Source organism: Perca flavescens, chromosome 9 (assembly GCF_004354835.1).
Source record: "Perca flavescens isolate YP-PL-M2 chromosome 9, PFLA_1.0, whole genome shotgun sequence".
Lineage (NCBI taxonomy): Eukaryota > Metazoa > Chordata > Actinopteri > Perciformes > Percidae > Perca > Perca flavescens.
Genome location: NC_041339.1, coordinates 3604117 through 3625989, shown reverse-complemented (window position 1 = coordinate 3625989; position 21873 = coordinate 3604117). Strand labels below are relative to the sequence as shown.

The 21873-nt window shown below is 42.2% G+C and overlaps 1 protein-coding gene across 1 annotated transcript; it reads right to left on the bottom strand.

Annotated features, from left to right (window-relative positions):
• Window positions 1–4628: 4628 nt before the first annotated feature.
• On the bottom strand, window positions 4629–21416 carry rabggta (Rab geranylgeranyltransferase subunit alpha). The gene is made up of 17 exons (XM_028587402.1): window positions 21303–21416; window positions 20947–20983; window positions 20651–20761; window positions 18068–18192; window positions 17761–17948; window positions 16206–16463; window positions 15567–15650; window positions 15389–15471; window positions 12583–12678; window positions 9687–9792; window positions 9547–9598; window positions 9380–9468; window positions 9147–9235; window positions 8947–9063; window positions 6652–6765; window positions 6111–6198; window positions 4629–5385 (listed from the first exon to the last, which is right to left on the bottom strand). The coding sequence occupies exons 2-17, from the start codon at window positions 20947–20949 to the stop codon at window positions 5237–5239; spliced, it is 1752 nt and encodes a 583-aa protein (XP_028443203.1). The 5' UTR covers window positions 20950–20983; window positions 21303–21416; the 3' UTR covers window positions 4629–5236.
• Window positions 21417–21873: the final 457 nt, after the last annotated feature.

Here is a 21873-nt window from a genome sequence, read left to right as displayed (position 1 = left end):
GATTGGCCAACTCTTAACAAACGCAGCCTGATTCTATTGCATCATTTGGAGGGAAACTGGGCAAGTGTCAAGTCGAGTATAAATATTTGTCTGACACCATTGGAAACGGAATCAACAACAAAGGCAGGGACGTCATTACAGAGACCTTACCTATAAAATCTTAGCATGATTATTTGACTGTAAGAGCACAGATCGGTTTTTAGCTAGTCTCGCTTTGCCAGACCTTCCTCCACAGAGCTGCGGAGGAGGGTCTAGCTAGTCCACGCAGCATTCCAGGATGGGAGAAAAACCTGCTCTGGTTTATTGGCATTTCTTTAAACCAATCACAATGTTCTTGGGCGGGGCTGCCGCTGCAAAATAGCCTTGGGCAACACATTCTCACTCCCATCGCGTGAAATACGGACCCTTGGTCAGGTGCCTTTGGCGTTGTTATTGACGCTGAAAGTCTCCTTTAGCGCCATATCTAAATGCGCTTTATCTAAACGCTCTTGGTTGGGACTATTGGTTCATGGGTGGGCTTATAAAAAGGTACGTTTCCAAGCAGGACAAGAACAGGATGGTTGGGTTTAGATAAAGAAGAACAGGACAGTTGGGTTTAGTAAAAGAAGAACAGGACAGTTGGGTTCAGGAAAAGAAGAACGGGACAATTGGGTTTAGTAAAAGAAGAACGGGACAGTTGGGTTTAGTAAAAGAAGAACGGGACAGTTGGGTTTAGTAAAAGAAGAACGGGACAGTTGGGTTTAGGAAACGTGACACGCGGGACACGAACCCCGGTCTCCTGGGTGAAAGTCTGATTTTTTGGCTTCCATACTACTCTCTACTGTTGTCACTCTTAATACTACATCATCTTCAAGCGCCGTGTAGCTGCTGCTCTCCCCGGTGCGTTCTATACACACGCTGAAGGGGGGTTTTTAGGTCGTATCTGACTCTGACAGAGACCCAGCCGCTTCCAGTGCTACTGTGCACTACTGCATTTTGCCTAAATGGTGCCGCCCGGTGCCAATTTACATCAATGCATTGACTTTATATGTAATCACACAGTGTGAAAAAGTTGCTCTACTCTGGGACTGTACACCTGACCTAACTGGACTGGGCAACTGGATTTGCCTCTAGGCAATAATGGACGGTAAATGTTGAATGGTTGAAAACAATTCAATAAAACATGGATAGATGAATTTGCCTTTATTTTGCTACCTCATGCCAATCCTAAACAATAGCTGTGTGCAAGGTTGTTTTTATCTTACACATACACGACCGGTCAAAAGTTTTAGAACACCCCAATTTTTCCAGGTTTTTGTTGAAATGTATGCAGTTAAATGTCTTATTGTACTCTTAAATGAAAGAATAGAACAAATAAATTATTGAAGTTAAAAAAGAAATCATGGAATCAATTTATAAACCAAAATGTATTCTAAAATTTTGACTCATCAAAGTAGCCCCCTTTGGCAGATATAACAGCTGAACACACTCGTGGCATTCTTTCTACAATGGAAATCAAATATTCGTCAGAAAGTTCTTCCCAACTCTGTTGCAGAAGTTCCCGTAAATGTGTGACACTTGTAGGTTGATTTGCTTTCACTTTTCTGTCCAGTTCATCCCAAACCAGCTCAATGGGGTTTAAGTCTGGTGACTGTGCTGGCCACTCCATGTTTTTAAGCTTACCATCTTGTTCTTTTTTCCTAAGATAGTTCTGGCATAGCTTGGACTTATGTTTTGGGTCATTATCTTGCTGTAGGATGAACCCCTGACCAACTAGGCGCATACCAGAGGGTACTGCATGGCGCTGTAAAATGCTGTGGTAGCCATTTTGGTTCAGGGTACCTTTCACTCTGTACAAATCACCGACCCTGGATCCAGCAAAACAGCCTCAGACCATCACGCTTCCTCCTCCATGTTTGACAGTTGATGTCACACACTGAGGAACCATCCTTTCGCCTACTCTAAGGCGTACAAAAATCCTGCGTGATGAACCGAAGATTTTAAATTTTTATTCATCAGTCCATAACACCATCTTCCAGTCTTCAGTAGTCCATTGACGATGTTTCTTGGCCCAGGCAAGCCTCTTTTAGACGTTTTAGCCATGGCTTTCTTGCTGCAACTCGACCTATCAGACCTGCAGCTCCAAGTCTTCTCTTTCCAGTTGAAACTGAGACTGGCTTATTACGATTACTATTAAAGCTGTGCTTGAAGCTGTTGTCCTGTGAGCCGCCTATCACGCAAGCTGTTGACTCTCAGAAACTTGTCTTCTGATTCTGTTGTGGCTTTGGGTCTGCCAGACCTCTTCCTGTCACAGTTTCCCCCAATTTCTAAGTGCATTTTGATGGTGAAGAATACTGTACTCTCTGACACATTGACTTTCTTCGCAATTTCTCTGTAGGAAAGACCAACATTCTTAAGTGTTATGATGGTCTGTCTCTCTTCCATTGTTAATTGCCTTTTTCCCGCCATTTTTATAGCAACACACTACTTTCTGCAGTACAATACTGATCAAATAATGCTCACGAGGGTATGGTACCACAGTGTGTTCCAACAATACTTTTATACAAACAGAGGGGGTTATAAGTAACCCAGACAAGTTGGAATACCTGTGGGAATTGGTAGCACCAACTTTCAAAGCTTGATCAACCTCCATTGCTGCAGAACAGCTTTACATTGTTTACCCATTTCTTGTTCCCTGAAAAAGGCCTTTTTGTAAAATTCTGATATGTACATTATTTTTCAGTTTTGGGTAACCTTACTCTTTTTAACCTCAGGCAGTTCACCACTTACCTTCTGTATCATTTCAAGCTATTCATTGGACTGGAACTGCTAAAATTTCAATACAAGAACTAGAAAAATTGGGATGTTCTAAAACTTTTGACCAGTAGTGTATTAAAGTTACTATATGTAACTTTTTAATGTTTCGTCTGACGATGATAAAAACTTTGTGCTTTTGTCGCCTGGCTTTGACGAGGGGGCGGAGAATTGGCATCAGCTGTGTGCTTGGCCATCAAGTGCTATTTCAGACTGGACGTGCTGATAGTTCAGTTCACAACTACAAAACACACAGATCACTTTGGTCTGGTCAATGGAAGCATTTGGCAACTTTTTAAAAGTAAACTTTCCATTCAGAATGTTATTGGCATCCATTTCGGCGTCTCGCGCTCGCCATCCACTCAAAACGTAGCATTAGCCTGCTGCTCTTTGGCCGGCACGCAAGCCCAAACAAATGTGTGCAGCGTGCCCATTGTTTTGTTTCCGGTCTAGCTAGATCCTTTGTGGCGTTGTAGTTTTTCTAACGTTACTACCTTATGAAAAAAACTACAAGCTAACTAAAATGGGTTTGCGTTAACGCCGTTAATAACGCGTTTAACTGACAGCACTAGTTTGTTTATTAAAGCAACACCAAAGCACTTTTCCTCTTCGGTCCCCCTACAGGTTAGAAGCGGAATTGGGTCCATTATGTCTCTTTCGAACTACAGATCCGCTAACCGATCTGGCAAACTTGCATAGTGCGGTTATAGCCGGTGGAGAGCTGCAAAGCGAATGCAGAAGTGCCGTTCGCCCTGTTACGAGTTGAGCTGACCACTGAAACCATTTTGGAAACATTGTTTTAAAGGTAAGAAAAGAATCTTTGGCGTTGCTTTAACTGGCCCCCTGAACCATTTTGCAAAAGTGGCCCCTGGCCAAAGCATGTTAAGAATCCCTCCCGTAGACCCTTAGTGTTCTTTCTCTACAGGTGGCAAATCTAACTTGATGAGTTATGAGCCAGAAGGTGTGGTATATTTAAAACATTTTCATTTCAGTTGACTTGTTTTGATTAGACACACCCAAAGGACAGTTCTCGCCTAAAGAGTTACCTTAGACATACAGTACAGGCCAAAAGTTTGGACACACCTTCTTATTCAATGCGTTTCCTTTATTTTCATGACTATTTACATTGTAGATTCTCACTAAAGGCATCAAAACTATGAATGAACACATATGGAATTATGTACTTAACAAAAAAGTGTGAAATAACTGAAAACATGTCTTATATTTTAGATTCTTCAAAGTAGTCACCCTTTGCTTTTTTTGATAACTCTGCAAACCCTTGGTGTTCTCTCAATGAGTTCCATGAGGTAGTCACCTGAAATGGTTTTACCTTCACAGGTGTGCCTTGTCAGGGTTAATTAGTGGAAGTTTTTCCCTCATTAATAAAAAAGCAAAGGATCTAGGATTTAAATAATCTAAAATATAAGACAGGTTTCATTTATTTCACACTTTTTTGTTAAGTACATAATTCCATATGTGTACATTCATAGTATTGAGGCCTTCAGTGAGAATCTACAATGTAAATAGTCATGAAAATAAAAAGGAAACGCATTGAATGAGAAGATGTGTCCAAACTTTTGGCCTGTACTGTAAAGGCCAACATCAGGCTGATATGTTGCAAAGTCAAATGTATCACATTAAAAAGGCAAACAAATGAACAAAGACAGTAACGTAACTGAAGGCTGAGTCAGGTGACACACTCCTGGGGACTCTGGCACACCTTTTAAACCGTCTCATGAATGGGGCAGGGATCAGAGATCCATTCAGGAAAGCTTTTACATCAGATGTTGATTTGTATTTTTGACAACAGAAGGAAAACACGAACAAAAGAAGCATTTTGGAAGGCAGTGACACAATGTGTGCTGTTTTATTACTGGATCTGTGACTTACTGTGCAACAGTATAGTGTCATATATTAAATGCTTTACGCAACCTTTTAAAAAAAATGTGTGAGAACTATGCGATGCTATGATCATTAGGTAGTTAGTAGCATTTTTATTTAATTTTATTTTTAATTCAACCGTTTTTAAAGCTTATGGAAGCAATAAGCCAGCACAGTAGCATGGCCATCCATACAGTCAATTTACTCCATTATCAAGGTTTCCACATGCAATTGGCTGTGTTGTATTAAGGACATCCGTACGCACACACAATGAAACGCAACATTGGTAACTATGCACTCACTCACACACACACATCTAGACATTTTTCTGAAGGTGTTAGAGGTTTCTGACATATACTCTGAGGCATCAGCCTTTCAGACCCTCAGGGGTCGGTGGGATCGACAGTCTCTCAAACCAAGTGGAACAAACAGTCACGAAACGCCTGAAACCCCCCCCCTCCCTTGCTCTTTCACAAACAAACACGGCAGAGAATGTGAGGGACGATCCAACGGCAGCACGACGATCCAACGGCGGCACGACGATGGCGGTGATTCCGTCCAATCAGAGCTGGAGGTCTGTGACGGAGGGCAGCAGTTCGGTCAGCTCCGACTCAATATTGGCCGTCTGAGTGACAGGGTTGCCGCGGAGATCAAGGCGCTTCAGCTTGGGGCAGGAGGCCAGCGGCTGAAGATCTGCCAATGTGGAGATTTCTGTGCATTTTTTTTGTGTTAATGGGAAAAAAAAGCCTTCACAGTGTGCTGCGGTGAGTCACATTAGCAGCAACGAATAGAAGGAGACAGGACGCACATATTCCACAACAACACTGATGTCAACTTAAGATCCACACGTCAAATATGACACTGAATATTAATTCATTCTTCTAAATATAAAACTTGAAAGCCTAAACTTGCATTCCAAGTTATGCACTGAAACGGAAGTTTGACTGTCATTACAAAAACAAAACTTGAATGTAATGTAAACAACATTTATTCCTATGGAGTGTATCAGGGGAAGTGAAGCGTGAAGGAAAGGGAGTCTGCGGCGTTGTTAAGTGTCTCTTCCCATCTAAATGATGCTGTATGCTCTGCGAAATTGCAGCGCTGATTTTATTTACAAAGTTTCAGGTAAACAACTAATTAATCACGCATCAAAGCCGAAGAGTCTCGTTAACGCTGTAATTTCCTAAACTCCGTAAACGCCGACATTGTGTGTAGTGCATCAGCTGCTCGCGCTCTTCAGCGGGGCTGTTTTGCAGCGTTGAGCCGTGCACTGATTCACGCGTCTCGAATCACTTGTACACTGTGAGAGGACTAATCCAGATAGAATATAAATTGATCTCTGCGACACTGATGCTACAGAGAAAAACACAGACCCAGAACAGGACGTTCTCCAGCAAACAAGCAATATGAAAATGAATGACTGTTTTTAAGGATACGGTTATTCTTCAAGAGGACTTCCTCCAGTTTGGGAAGGTGGAACAGCCCTTCCAGATTATCTATGGAGTTGTTATCAGCCTCCAAGACCTGCAAGCGGGAAAAATTCCAGAAAATAGCAATCAAGCAATCAATATGTACAGTGCTAAGCATAAGTGAATACACCCATGCTAAAGTTGACTAAAAAGGAAACTGATCTTAATGCCTTAATAAAAAAAAAAATTAGGAAAAATCCAACCTTTAAAAGGACACCAATTTTCTTTTTGAATGAATAATGTATAAAGTTCCCTCGGCCTTTGGAATTAAAATAGCCCCACATCATCACATACCATTCACCATACCTAGAGATTGGCATGGTTTTATTTCAGTTAGCCTAATAGCTGGTTTGATTTGCATTGAGAGATGATCTTATGGAAAGTACCCCATGCCCACTGTATCTTTCCTACTGTCATCTACAAACTGTAGGACACACAAAAGAAGAAAGGGAACACGCTTTGTGTAGGACTGTGACCTATAGTTGGGTTTGAATTGGAGCCTAATCACCTCCAGGCACTGCAACATGGCGAACTGAGGAGGCAGCCGCTGCAGCTGATTGGAGGACAGGTTGATATGGGTAACCAGTAACAGCTGGTCCAGGTGGCATAAAGTGGTCAGGTTCTGTTAGAAAAAAGAAAACAAAAACGTGAGAAATGACTTTTCAGAACTTCCCTATGTGACAGCCATGCAGGTAAAGATCATTTCAATATAAGCTAAGCTAGGCTTATGCACAGCACACGCACACTGTGCTTGTTACACACACAGGGAAGCGCAGCAGCACACAAACATGCAAAAGATTACAAATAAAAATATTACGGTGCAAATCCGCCATCATAATAGCAATGCGCCAAGGTACAAACGTGCCTGTTTTTTTTCCGCCTTCAAACTAGCAAAAGTGGATTTGGACACGCCCTAAACCCAACCTGCGCCATGCGCTTCACGCCGTGCGCTTAGATTGTTAAAATAGGGCCCTTACGCTTAAGTTACCAGCTAACAATAGTGCTAGCTTGGTTGGCAGAACAAGACAAATTATAAGATGAAAACATGGGCAAAACAAGTTCCAAGCTAGTTTAATATACACAGTGCTATGGAAACGCATCGCTGAGCCTCTATCATGATTGACAGATCAATGTGTAGCCCCGCCCCTACAGCATCCCCTGCCTTATCGTCTATTTTAAAATAAATGGGACTTTGATTCACAAAATAAACATCATGCTGATTCGAAGAAGACTTAAAAAGGTAGCGATTGAGGCCATAAACTCATTGTGGAAATGTTAACTGAGGTAATAAATCAGAGTGAGAAGTAGGCTCATTTCCCCTTAAGCCTGCTTCACACGGGACGATTTTAAAATTGTCGGCCGATTTTCCAATCCTGAGAGACCCCACACACGGCGATAAAAAAATCACGGGTCTAACAGTTTTGGTCGTACAGTGTGTGGTGCGCAGCACACGGCAAAATCAACACATCACACACAAACCGATTTGACTCCCGAGCATTCCCAGGTCAGACGGGAAATCTCGCAAAATCCCTCGAGATCAGACGTGACTTCAGAGTAAACAATCATTGCGGACGAAGAGGATGCAGTGGCGATAGTTTGTGGTTTGTTTTTAACTGAAAAAAAAACGGCGATGGTCAAAGAAGACAACGCGAGCATGGATTATACTCGCTACATCATGATCATGGAGGCGATTAGTTTTTTCTCATAGAAATGTTGTTATGTATTACAAAGATTAATTACCGTTGAAATAAACGTTCATATATTTGTTTCCATGTACTCTGGTGGACTGCAGTTGTGGATGTAGTTATGCCCATTGACTTTATTTATTTTACACAGGCTGCGTGCTCGTTTGTCCCCGGGGGACCCCAACACACGATAACAACACGCCAAATAAATCCAACATGTTGGATATCCCCGATTTGAGATCGGAGAGGTCCCGACGTCCTTCCGAGCAGACGATAGCAGTCTTAACACCCCACACACGGCAGGAATATCTGATCAGATTATTTTACCATAATTGGGGCATCCTTAGGATTGTCGGGAGGGGTGAATCGGGGCTAAAACTGGCCTAATTATCCTGCCGTCTGAACCAGGCTTTAGACTTCCATAGAAACTGACTTATTTTTGGAGGTCAGTGGAATCGCCCCTTACCCTGGAAATCCAGAGTTCTCGCGAGAGCACAATTTGAATTTGCTCAGCGAGTCACTCTGGCATTCAGTAATGATGCTCATTAACTATGCCCTTGTAGCCGAGCTGCACCAATCACATCGGTATATCTGATATAGGAGGCCAGAGGCGAGCTATACAGATGACGACAGGGCTGCAACATCAAAGTCATTAGTAAACATTGCAAGATGGCTACGGGTGAACACCAGCTGTTTGAAACGGCTTCGGCTGCTACGATGAACGAGTTAGACTTCTAGAACAGAAGACGGCGCTCAAATCGCTCCTATGCAAGAAGGACGTTTTTGTTGTTTTGCAGACCGGATACGCCGGTGTTTAATGTACCAGTTAGCTCCGCTGGTAGCTAAGCGTATGGGGCTTAGTGAAAACCCACTGGTGGTTGTGACTGGTAGTAGTGTTATCCAATTGCTTGCAGTGAGATTTTCAAATGCATGCTTGGTGCCGCCCCTCGAGTTGGGCCATTTTCATTACTCATAGCCAGACCCTTAATCTTTCGGATTTGGGTCTGGATTTCCAGGCTAGTCGCCCCCTGCTGGAAAAGTCAGAATGCAGGTTGAAGGCACAACGTGCATTGGCTTCACTTTTGGAACCTGGAAGTTGCAACTTGTTCTGAACCAACCTTGTCAGAAATACTGAAGACACGCACTTCAGCATACTCCATTTTCAGGATGGTGTTTTCAATCATAAACTTGCTGCACAGGTCACTGTAATATGCAGAGCGCATGGAATCCACTTCCTGAGGGAGATAAAAAACGAGAGCCTTCAGCCAGTGATCTATATCCTAGTCGGTGTCAAAGACTGTACATGGTTGGTACTCACTTTCAGTGTTTGGAAATGAGCAAGTGTCTCTTTTTCATATCCCAGAGGGTCTAGTGCCCTCATGAGGAGGATAATGGTCAGTAAGCACCCTGCCAAGGCAAGCAGAGTGTTTCAATGGTTACCAGAAAGCATCACCATCAGCAAACTTTATTGTGTATTTATGGGACGTTGGTGATTTGGTTGCATAAAGAACAAGGAACCACGTGGATGTGATGCTTTTTAAAATCACTTACACTTATTGAGCGGCTCCAGTTCTTGTAGCTGGTTGCATGATTGCAGCTCTGACTGTAACACTGAGGTCTTCTCTACTGACAGTTCACTCCTACAGAGAAACAACACACTCAGTGCTTACTCTTTTAAGCGAACTCCAAAATGTGCTGCCATTGGGCCAAACAGGTACCTGAAGAGCTCCTGATCCGTAGCGGAGTCCCGACACCAACTCTCACTTCGACCTGTGGAAGTTAAAGGTTTACAGCGTCGTTGAGGAAACACACATTTGTGGAATATGAACACGATGTGAAGACGCGCGCTGTGCATCACCTGTGTACAGAGCACAGTCTCGGTGAGTGTGTTTCTCAGTCCAGTGCACGGTCAGGTTGTGCTCATTTGTGACGTCGCTTATCGTTCCAGGAGGAAGATCACAGATCTGAGCCGGTGTTGAGGTTGAAAATGATAAAACACTTTTATTTTACACATGGAAGAGTTTGATTTCAACTTCCAATTAGCCAGCTTTAAAAGACGGCCAATGAAAACCACGCAGTCCCAGAGTGTTAGTGTGCACACTAAGTCCATGACTCATTTTCTTGCCAATACAGCAGACCGGTAGAGCTGGGCAGTATCACATAAATATAACATCCTCAAGGGATTAGCAAACAGTCATTTAAACAAACTAGGCTTTTAGCAGATTCATTTAGATCACTGAGTAAGCATTATTTTATTTCTTGGCATTTAGTTTGAGAGAAAGCATAATTAAAATATAAATTTAAAGACAAAATAATTAGATTAGGATGAATTTACATACTGAGTGACCACAATTGAAGTGTGTGGCCAAAGCTGCATCTGCTCCCGCCATGGAAAAAATAATATTAACATGAGATTATGAGTAAATATGGACATGAATAAATACAGATGAAATCATAACAGCTACAGTGCCTTGCGATAGTATTAAACGCCCCTTGGCATTTTTCCTATTTTGTTCCCTTACAACTGGAATTAAATTGGATTTGTTGTATTAAAACAACAAATGTAATCAATTATTTATTCATTTGTTTTGCATAAGAAAGGGGAGTATAATATCAGGCATGTATCATTTGATTTACATAACATGCCACTTTTGAAGATGCTAAATTTGTTTTATTATGAAACAAACACGAAATAAGACCAAAACCCCCCACCCCCCGCGCCTCCAAGGTCAATACTGTAGAGCCACCTTTTGCAGTGATTACAGCTCCGAGTCTCTCGGGCTCTATGCCTGGCACATCGAGCCACTGGGATTTTTGCCCATTCCTAGACAAGACAAAACTGAGCCAGCTCCTTCGAGTTGGATGAGTTCCACTAGCAATCATTAATTCATATCGCAGATTCTCAATTGGATTGATGCCATATTCTTTCCATTTAATGGTTATCCAATTTGTATGACCCAATGCTGATCTGTGCTTCTCCAGAACTTTGTCCCTGACCTCTTCAGAAAGTTTTTTGGTCTTCGTGGCGCCCATTGCTTAGTGGTGTTTCAGACTGTGGGGCCTCTCAGGACACACTGAGATCATGTGACTGATCATGTGACACTTAGATTGCACACAGCAGGTGGACTTTATTTAACTAATTATGTCACTTCTAAAAGGTAATTGGTAGGGGCTTGATAGCAAAGCAAATGAATACATACAGTGGCTTGCATAAGTTTACACACTCGTGCTTAAAGTTGACTAAAAAGAGGAATAAAAAAAACATCCTTTTGAAATTGATCTTAATGCCTTAATTAAAAAAATGAGGAAAAATCCAACCTTTAAAGAGACCAATTTTCTTTGTGAGTGAATAATGTATCGTAAATAAATAAATAAATGTTCTTCCTTAAAATACAGAGGGCATAAGTATATACACCCCTATGTTAAATTCCTTATAGAGGCAGGCAGGTTTTTATTTTTAAAGGCCAGTTATTTCATGGATCCAGGATACTATGCATCCTGATAAAGTTCCCTTGGCCTTTGGAATTAAAATAGCCCCCCCATATCATCACATACCCTTCACCATATCTAGATATTGGCATGGTTTTATTTCAGTTAACCTAATAGCTGGTTTAATTTGCATTTAGAGATGATTTTATGGAAAGTACCCCATGCCAATCTCTAGGTATGGTGAAGGGTATGTGATGATGTGGGGGGGGCTATTTTAATTCCAAAGGCCAAGAGAACTTTATCAGGATATTTTAAAAGGTAGAACATTTATTTATTTATTTACAATACATTATTCATTAACAAAGAAAATTGGTGTCATTAAAAGGTTGGATTTCTCCTAACTTTTTTTAATTAAGGCATTAAGATCAATTTCCAAAAGATTATTTTTTTTATTCCGCTTTTTAGACAACTTTAGCATGGGTGTGTAAACTTATGCAAGCCGCTGTACCTGTATGCACGCACCACTTTTCAAGCCAAATAAAAATCCATTTAAATTACAGGTTGCAATGCAACAAAATAGGAAAAACGGCAAGGGGGGAGGGGGGGTGAATACTTTTGCAAGGCACTGTACTCGGCTCGCATGTCAACAGATCCTTTTTTCGTGAAAACTGAGCAAACCACATCAACTGATGAAGACTGTGCGATATGGTTGAAAGCTCCGGAAAAAAAGCTAGTGAATTAAAAGTTTACAAAAAGTATGACATACAAAAAGTATAACCAAACAATGCCAAAGTTGGCATTGTTTTCTCAAAATATTAACACTGACTATCCCATGTTAATTACGGAAATTATCTTCAGATAAATATTATTTTTAAAGACAGAATCATTCATGTTTTTCAAATGGTGTCTAGTGAATTCGACAATCTTTTTGGGATGAAACCACCATATTTTGCTAGCTCTCATCTGCGAGCTCAGATACAGACAGCACTCCTGGAGCTGGAGACAATCCCCTTCCTCCTAAAATGCATCTACAGTACTTTAGCTGTCAGACTAAACATGGTGTCCTCTTTGTCACTGTGCCTTGACAAGTTAGAAAAGCTTAAAAAAAAAGCCCACTACACATCTTTGGGTAAAGGTTACAATAACATTCCGTTCCAGTACACTGGTTCAACTTTTGTGCTGAAACCATTCCCCTTCCTTATCAGCATGTGGTATGTAAAGACTGAGGAATACAGAGAGTTAAACTGGTTTCCTATTCAATGACCAGCACACAGTGACAGTCAATGATAAGATCTGAGGCGTGATCAGCCAATGGAAAAGGATACCCAGACCGGGCTGTGTTTGAAGCGCGGGTGGACGCTCCTCCACTCCACTCTCTGGGGCTGACCGTCGAGGACCAGCAGCAGGCCCACAGACTGCGCCTAATGGAGGGGAGAAGAGAGGTCGCTCAGGAAACGCAGCAGGGTTCCACAAGTATACCACATCACAGGTTCTTACAGTTGGTTACACACGTTTCTTAATACAGAGTTCACAGAAACAGTCAGCACACAGCAGCCAGTGTGGACTAAACTGTGGAGAACTTTACATTGCTTTGACACACCCACATACATTGTTTTCTCACTCAAGCATAGTCTCACATAGCCAGACCCTGCTGAGGAGGGTCTGGCTAGTCCACATAGCATTCCGGGATGGGAGAAAAACATGCTCTGGTTTATTGGCATTTCTTTAAACCAATCACAAGGATGGAGCCACGGTGCAGCTGCTAAATAGCCTCAGGAAGGAACTTGTTTTGGTGGAACATGTGTACGTTCAAAAGTTGTTTTAGTCGTGCAACAGAAACCTCAGGTTGGACAGATAGTCTAGCTAGCTGTCTGGATTTACCCTGCAGAGATCTGAGGAGCAGTTAACCATAGTCCTCACAAATCCACCGGAGGTTAGAACGCCAACACAAAGGAAGAGGAAGGTTGGGAGCTAGAGAGGACCTAAGGTGTGATTTAATTAAATTAAAGCTGTTAAAGGAACACGCCGACTTATTGGGAATTTAGCTTATTCACCGTAACCCCCAGAGTTAGACAAGTTGATACATACCCTTCTCATCTCCGTGCGTGCTGTAAGGCTGTCTGACGGCTCCAGCAGCATCAGGCCAGCACAGAACATGCAGGTAACTGGTTCCAGTAATCCTACTGCTCCGAATAAGTGACAAAATAACACCAACATGTTCCTATTTACATGTTGTGATTTATAGAGTCACAGTGTGTGCAAAAAACAACGTAACATGAGACACAGCAGTCTTCTAACTGTAAACAAACCGGGAACTATATTCTCAGGCGGAAGAATATAGTACTTGGGCGGAGTGATATGCTCGCAGCAAGCCTGTCTGAGAATATATAGTTCCCGGTTTGTTTACTGTTAGAAGACGGCTGTGTCTCATGTTACGTTGTTTTTTTTGTACACGCCAGACTTACAAATCACAACATGTAAATAGGAACATGTTGGAGTTATTTTGTCACTTTTGTCACAATTCGGAGCAGTAGGCTAGTTGGAACCAGTTACCTGCAGGATCTGTGCTAGGCTAAGCTAATGCTGGAACCATCAGACAGCGTTACAGCACGCACGGAGATGAGAAGGGTATGTATCGACTTATCGTCTTACTCTGGGGGTTACGGTGAATAAGCTAAATTCCCAATAAGTCGGCATGTTCCTTTAACTTGCAAAAGTTTTTTTTTGGTGTCACTTGGGCCTTCTCAGTGACCCTTTTAGAAATGACCTTCTCCAGACAATCTCAAGGGATTTATTTGACACTGTCCAAAAGTGATGAAATTGTTCTGGTTGTTGGTTTTCTTGTACCTCCAACTTCAAATCAAATGTCCCCTCGACGGAAAATAAAGAACTCTGAACTCCTTTCTGTAACATTTACTGTAAGGTAGGACAACCCATGCAGTAAAGAGGTGTCTTTCTTGTTATTGTAATAAAAAATACAAAATAAAAGCTTCAAAGACAATTGTGATATACGGCATATTGTAATGCTTCCAGCGGTTGGTGTTTTTTAGGTCATTGTGTTATGAGTGACAGTGTTCTTTTTGGGAGACCGATGTCGTCAGTGTTCTTGTGCATGAGTTGATCCAGGAAGTGTTTTGGCTGCATTTTTTGATTTGAGAATAACAGTGTGCTGAGTAGAGTGCAGATCAGGCCACATTTTTCTGTCCGAGCCCGCGGTAACCGAAACCGTCCCGAGCCTGACAGGCATTAAGATATTTATGTCCGACACGGTTAAAATCTCGTTTTTTCTCGTCCTAATAACACATGTACGTTTGTTTGTGTGGAAAGCTTTTATTAAGCAACTGTAGGAAGGCATTCAGAAATGTCAACAGATGAGGCATCAGCACACACGGGGCAACATGCGCACGTTAACACAGACGTGCACCTACATAATAACATTTTTTTTTATTTAAAATGTTCAATAGCTTATCGCGCGGATGTGACCGAGCCCGACCCGAACCCCAACTTCATTTCTAAATTAGAGATGGTCCGATACCGATACCAGTATCGGTATTGGCTCCGATACTGCCTAAAACGCGGTATCGGGAAGTACTGGAGTTTATGCACCGATATGATACCACGTAATAAAGCCCTAAAGAAAGTCTATGTTAAAGTAGTTTATCTATGTTCTTTTCCCGTTATAACTGTCAAACTGGATGATGAAAGAAAGTTCTGTGGCATTCATTGTTTGTATTTGTTCATGTTTTACAAAGAGTTTAACCTGAGCCAGGCCGACAACAAAGATAGAAATCATATCACATCCATACAGGGATAGTAGTATACAGCTGTTAAAACATAACAAAATCTATGACACACTGGTATCGGATCGGTACTTGGTATCGGCCGATACGCAAGTTCAGGTATCAGAATCGGTATCGGGAAGCAAAAAATGGTATTGGACCATCTCTATTCTAAATATCTGTCTGAACCCAGCCTGGCTCGGTTCGGGTATCCATTCTCTAGTGCTGAGCTGCATGGTGGTTAAGACAACTGTGTGTAGGGTGTTTAAAAAGTGAACGCAGCATAGCGAAATGTGTGTAACCAATTGTTAAAGTGTGAGAAATAAGCGAAAAAAACGGTGATGACACTCACGTTGACAGGCCTAGAGAAGGCGACAGCCACTCTCTCCTCATCCCGACTGACGTACACACAGCTTATCATCTCCTCGCGTTCCGCTGTTTAAAAGACATGTTTGATACAAGACTAAAGAACAGCAAACATTTGCATGCTCAGAAAAAGTGCATATAGACACAATTATAGATGCACATACCTCTGCCTAGCAACCAGCGATAGTAGAACCAAGCACTCTGGTCATTGGGGTCAGTGAAGAAAGCGTTTTGTACAAGCTCATATTCTGAAATAAAAATGGGTATGGTTAGATGCTACATGTGTTGAATTACACAGAGGCACTCACAGCTGTCTTTTTTTTTTACTTTATCCTTGCACTGCTATAGTTTTTATATTCCTATGTCTACATTATTCTCTTATATTGTCCATATTTAATGCTGGTCTCTAGACTTTATCCTTGCACTATTGGACTTATTTGCACTACCACCATGACACACCCTCTCATAGAGCACCTTTTCATGCAGACTGAATCACAGGGTCAGTCCCTGCCCTGTCACTGGAAGCCTCTCATGCTTATACATCCCTTATAGCACATTCATGTGGATTTTGTATTTATTTTATCATCCTGTTTATGATGTATGTGATGTCTTTAAGTTACTGGGACCTTGAATTTCCCCTTGGGGATCAATAAAGTGAGTGTCTGTCTGTCTGACATCCACTTGCAAAGCACTACAATTGACAGCCATTGTAAAGCCTCAGTCTGCCCCCTGTCTGTTGTTAGTGGGTATTGCTGACTACACAACCTGGCCCCTCTCATTTGCTGAGTTGTTGGTGAGTTTACCTTTGAGGAGCTGCTCTTCACAGACGCGATGGGAGTGGGTTTGCGGGGAAGGTGGAGGGGAGGCCCGGCGAGGCTCGCGGCACGGTGAATGGGGCTCGGGAGACTCTGGGTGCAGCAGCGGCAGCAGGGTGCTGCGGTAATGCCAGCTGGAGTAGTTGGAGAAGTTGGAGCCGATGAGACGATCGGTAAACGCCAACTCCTGATCCACGGGCACACCGGACATCTTCACAACCATCCGACGATAATCCCAGCAATGGACTGGTCGCAGTGGGAGAATACGGTGTGAGAAATGGATGGAAAGAGGGAAGTGACAGATCAGGCAGGCTGTGTAATCCAGACCACCTAAATCGAGTCATCATCGAGACCGAGACAAGACCAAGACCAGACTAGTGCGAGGCCCACACTGTATGGCACGATACAATGTGGATTGGATGGGTTCTTGACTGTTTCAGACAGAAGTGGCTGAAGAAACGCTTGAAATTCCATGCTTTTCTAGGTCTAAACATCATACCCAAATTAAAAGTGGTACAGCTCCCATATACTTTGACACACTGGGGTATGCCTGATATCATTGGAAAGGTGATTGATGTGGGTGTGTTTGTGTATTCGAGAAGTTTTGTATTTTGTAGTTTTTTGGGCTTTTTTCTTTGCACTTTTCAAATGGAAATAATAATAAAAAACGCACGGACATATCTGTAGAAAAAAAATCATTTTTCAGTGTTTTGGTTTCTGGATTTTTTCTGTAGTAAGCTGAGAAATGTGGCTAATGCCCTGTGTTGTCTGTCACCTGTCAGATGTGTTTATAGCAGTGTATTCTAATCATTTTACAGATGTAGGACTTGGACGGAAATAAAAAACCTCCATTCTAGCTTCTGTAACAATAGTGTCTTATGTATGTTCTGTACTTGTGTCAATAAGGCCTAGAATCACCCTGACACACCAGAGTGTCAAAGTATATGGGAGCTGTACCACTTTTAATTTGAGTATGACATTTAGACCAAAAAGCATGGAATTTCAAGCGTTTCTTCAGCCACTTCTTTCTACAACAGTCGAGAACCATTTTGCAATTATGTAAGAACATAATGTAATCTGAAAACTGCTGCCCTGGTTAAAAAAAAACAATGCAACTGATCTCAGCTGGTATTCTGTCTGAAATGGAAATTTCTAAGTGACCCCAAACTTTTGACCAGTAATGTATATATTAATTTATTTAAAAAATAAAAACAGAAAAAAAGAGCAAGGGCAGAAGAAAAAGGGCAGGTGCTCAAGCCCCCTCTGATGTCTATGTGTGCACGTGCCTGATGACGAGAGTGTTCCTGACTGAAATTCTGTCAACACAGAAATCAGATAATGCATATCCCTGCAGTTGGGGTCTTGAAATAAAATCCTGAGTCCTCTTTACTCGAGAACGAGACAAAGCCGAGTAAAAATGTGGTTGATTCCAAGACGAGACGGAGACGTTGAAAAAGTGGTCTTGAGACTGGTCTTGAGTACTACAACACTGATTCAGGTCTAGATCAATTACAAACAAATGCTTTTCGACTCCATTACTCACAGTTGCGGTCGTCCAGGCTCAAGCAGCGATCGCACAAGCCCAGCTCTCTGGCCCAGTCCGGTCGGGGCAGGCGGGTTGAGACCCAACCGCGGTGGTGCCAGCTGCCGTAGGACTTTGGGTTCACTTTCAGGCAAGACTCCAGGAACGACAGCTCCGCCTGGTAAATCTTTTGCACTTCTTCCTCATCTCTGGAGCCCACATCGAGAAACAAAAACACAATTCGTCGGTCATATCGCGGATGATTTACCATTCGAAAAGGGTAACACTGTGGATCTGCAGGTGGCAAGATAACTGGTAAGGATCTGACCTCACAGTCTCCAGGTGCATTAGGATCTCTCTCCTGTAGTTCCACAGGGTAGCAAAGTCAGGATTGGATGATAGTAGCTGCTGGGTAACCTGGAGAGCCTCATCATCCCAAATACCCTCCTTCCTCTGTCACGACACACACCCACACACACACACACACACACACAATAAGAAATGACCACAAGAAAAAAAAAAAAACTGAAACTGATAAATAGGCATAGCTTAGTCATTGAAAGTATTCAATAAGCACCAAGCATGACATTTCGGTTTCTAAACTGTACTTTAAATGTCCCATGTAGACTGCCATATAATTGATAAGACTAATGTTCTGTCTCTAAAGTCTTTCCAACTTTCCTATCCTGGGCCCATTTGTTCCATCTGAAGACATGAAAACAGGTTAAAGGTATACAGTTGTAGAACCTTTTGAAAAGGCTTCCTATAACAGCCGGGCACTGTTGTCTTCATCAAAAGTTACTAAAATATGATATGTTGTGATTGTTTTATACGGACCCCAGGAAGAGTAGCTGCTACATTGTTAGCAGCTAATGGGAGGAGCATGTCGCTGCAGCCCAGCGGGAAGGGTGGGGCTTCCCACATCCAAGTCAGCCATTTTTGTTTTTGTTTACGCAGCTTTAAATCCCCGGGCACTTGGCAAGGCAAAGTTTCTGGACTTCGCATTGTGTGCACCACACTGACTGCTGCTGTATAAGAACGCGGCTGGCTGCGTAGGGCAGTGGTCGGGGAGGATGGACGGACGTTAACATACAGGACTTACAAGCCAGGGAGCGGAGTTGGGGAAAATAAAAGACTTGATCCTTGAAATGCGTGTTCCTTGGGGAGAGTTTTAAGTACAAACCACGATCTTTTCCTAAACTTAAAAGGAACACGCCGACTTATTGGGAATTTAGCTTATTCACCGTAACCCCCAGAGTAAGACAAGTTGATACATACCCTTCTCATCTCCATGCGTGCTGTAACGCTGTCTGATGGTTCCAGCATTAACTTAGCCCAGCACAGATCCTGCAGGTAACTGGTTCCAACTAGCCTACTGCTCCCAATTGTGACAAAAGTGACAAAATAACTCCAACATGTTCCTATTTACATGTTGTGATTTGTAGAGTCACAGCGTTGTACAAAAACAACGTAACATGAGACACAGCCATCTTCTAACAGTAAACAAACCGGGAACTATATTCTCAGACAGGCTTGCTGCGAGCATATCACTCCGCCCAAGTACTATATTCTTCCGCCTGAGAATATAGTTCCCGGTTTGTTTACAGTTAGAAGATGGCTGTGTCTCATGTTACGTTGTTTATTGTACACGCTGTGACTCTATAAATCACAACATGTAAATAGGAACATGTTGGAGTTATTTTGTCACTTATTCGGAGCAGTAGGATTACTGGAACCATTCACCTGCATGTTCTGTGCTGGCCTGATGCCACTGGAGCCGTCAGACAGCATTACAGCACGCACTGAGATGAGAAGGGTATGTATCGACTTGTCTAACTCTGGGGATTACGGTGAATAAGCTAAATTTCCAAAAAGTCGGCGTGTTCCTTTAACTAGTCGTGTTGGTGCCTGAACTTAACCTATTCTTGGCTAACTGAACCACCAACTACCGCTGACCTGACGGGAGCACCACGACCGGCAGCTCGTGGTGATTTGTACCCAGCGCACAGTCACCTATTCTGGAGTAAACTGAACCTGACCGATCATAATGAGGAGCACCGTAGTCGTTAGCACAAAGCCCTGTAGCGGCTTAAACACAACAGCTAGCAACTGCCGCTCTGTAACGGCCGTTCGAGCGTATGGGGAGTGACGTAAAAAAAAAAAAAAAAAAAGGCTGACTTGGATGGCTGGCGGGCGCCTTCCCGCAGGCTGCAGCGACACGTACTTGGCTAAAGGGGATCCGAATAGTGCACTTGTTAGAGACCGTTCAGCTTAGGGCTGGGCAATATATCGATATCGTGATAGGAGACTAGATATCGTCTTAGATTTTGGATATCGGGATATTGTATAATGGCATAAGTATTGTCTTTTCCTGGTTTTACAGGCTGCATTACAGTAAAGTGATGTCATTTTCTGAACTTACCAGACTTTACTAGCTGTTCTAGTCTATTATTTACCTTTACCCACTAAGTCATTAAATCATTTCTGGGGATTATTTATCAAAAATCTCATTGTGTAAATAACATTTTGTTAAAGCAGCAATAGTCAACCGTACAATATCATCGCGACATCGAGGTATTTGGTCAAGAATATCGTGATATTTGATTTTGTCTATACTGCTCAGACCTAGTTCAGCTGTGGATGAATTCATTCTAGTATTTACGGCAGCAGGACACTGTGCGTGGATTTGACAAAAAAAAATAGAATGTGTGTTCATGGTAATGGTAAAGGAACATACCACCCAGTGCAATGGTGAGATGGTAAGCTATATTAGGCATTAGCTACACAGGTAATACTAACAGGATCTTTTTTTCTTTTATTGGGGTGTGTTAAAATAGCAAGAATACAGAATATTACCATATCATCATGTAAAATATATGGTATACAGTAGAAATGTGGCTTTCTAAAGAACCTTAGAGAAGCAGGCATCTCGTGCAGCCACATATATCTTCAGTTTCTTCTCCCTCTCCTTTCTTTTCTCCTCCTCCTGCTGGGCTGTGGATTTAACCTTCACTCTACCATGCTGTCAGAAGCAAAAATTAAAAATTAAAAAATAAGTTGGGGGGGAAAATAAGTACATTTCACTCTGCTGGTTAAAGCTTATCATAAATAATTGACCACTTCATGTGCAATGTGAACAGCATAATAGAGCAGTGAATATAGCCTACCATATGTAATATTTCAAAAGAAAATTTGTCAATTTCTTACCATCCTTTCTGTTGGTTCAGGGTACTTCCCAACAGATCTGTTAATAATGGGTCATGAGGAGTGATATTCAGATTAGGCCTGAGTAACGTTTACTTTCCAGACACACACAGAGCTGACAGACTGGCACACAAGTTACGACAAGCTTAGCTTATCGTCGCCATGTATGTATTTAGCCCTCAGTGAGGTTAAAACAGTGAACATAAGCAGCCCAGAGTCTGCTGTTAGCTTGCTAATTAGCTCCGTTTTCCAGTAAACAACCGAGGGCTGGGCTCATTTAACATGAAAGCCATTCACAGCAGCACACAATAACAGCAAATATATCGCCGCATGCATGGTTTATACCATAGAACACCCACCTGTTTTCTTTCTTTTTTTTTTTTTTTTGCTCGGCTTGTTGTAATGTTTTTTTTCAGAATGCTGTTTGATTTGTCATGTCACAGGATTTTTAACGACTACAAATGTTCTCTTCCGTCTCATGACATTTACGTCACGGAGAGAGTATTTTCCTGACCACGGGGTTTTGCTGCTCTCTGGTGGCGAAAACGGCAAACAGCAGCGCAGAAGAATTCAACTGGTGCACACACACACACACACACACACACACACACACACACACACACACACACACACACACACACACACACACACACACGCGCACACACACACACTAATACACTCACACTAAAGAACATTGTTAAGAGTATGCAATTACAATTATTTATAATAAGCTTTAACCAGCAGAGTGAAATGTACTTATGTTCGCCTACCTTTTTTTATTTTCTATTTTTGCTTCTGACAGCATGGTAGAGTGAAGGTTAAATCCACAGCCCAGCAGGAGGAGGAGAAAAGAAAGGAGAGGGAGAAGAAACTGAAGATATATGTGGCTGCACGAGATGCCTGCTTCTCTAAGGTTCTTTAGAAAGCCAC

What these genes read in the sequence shown, in the direction of transcription:
- rabggta (XM_028587402.1), bottom strand. An exon ending in TCGCTGGTTGCTAGGCAGAG is followed by an intron (nt 15,472 to 15,566) that starts GTATGTGCATCT and finishes TCTTTTAAACAG; the next exon opens with CGGAACGCGAGGAGATGATA. An exon ending in TCAAACACAGCCCGGTCTGG is followed by an intron (nt 9,793 to 12,582) that starts GTATCCTTTTCC and finishes ACACCGGCTCAG; the next exon opens with ATCTGTGATCTTCCTCCTGG.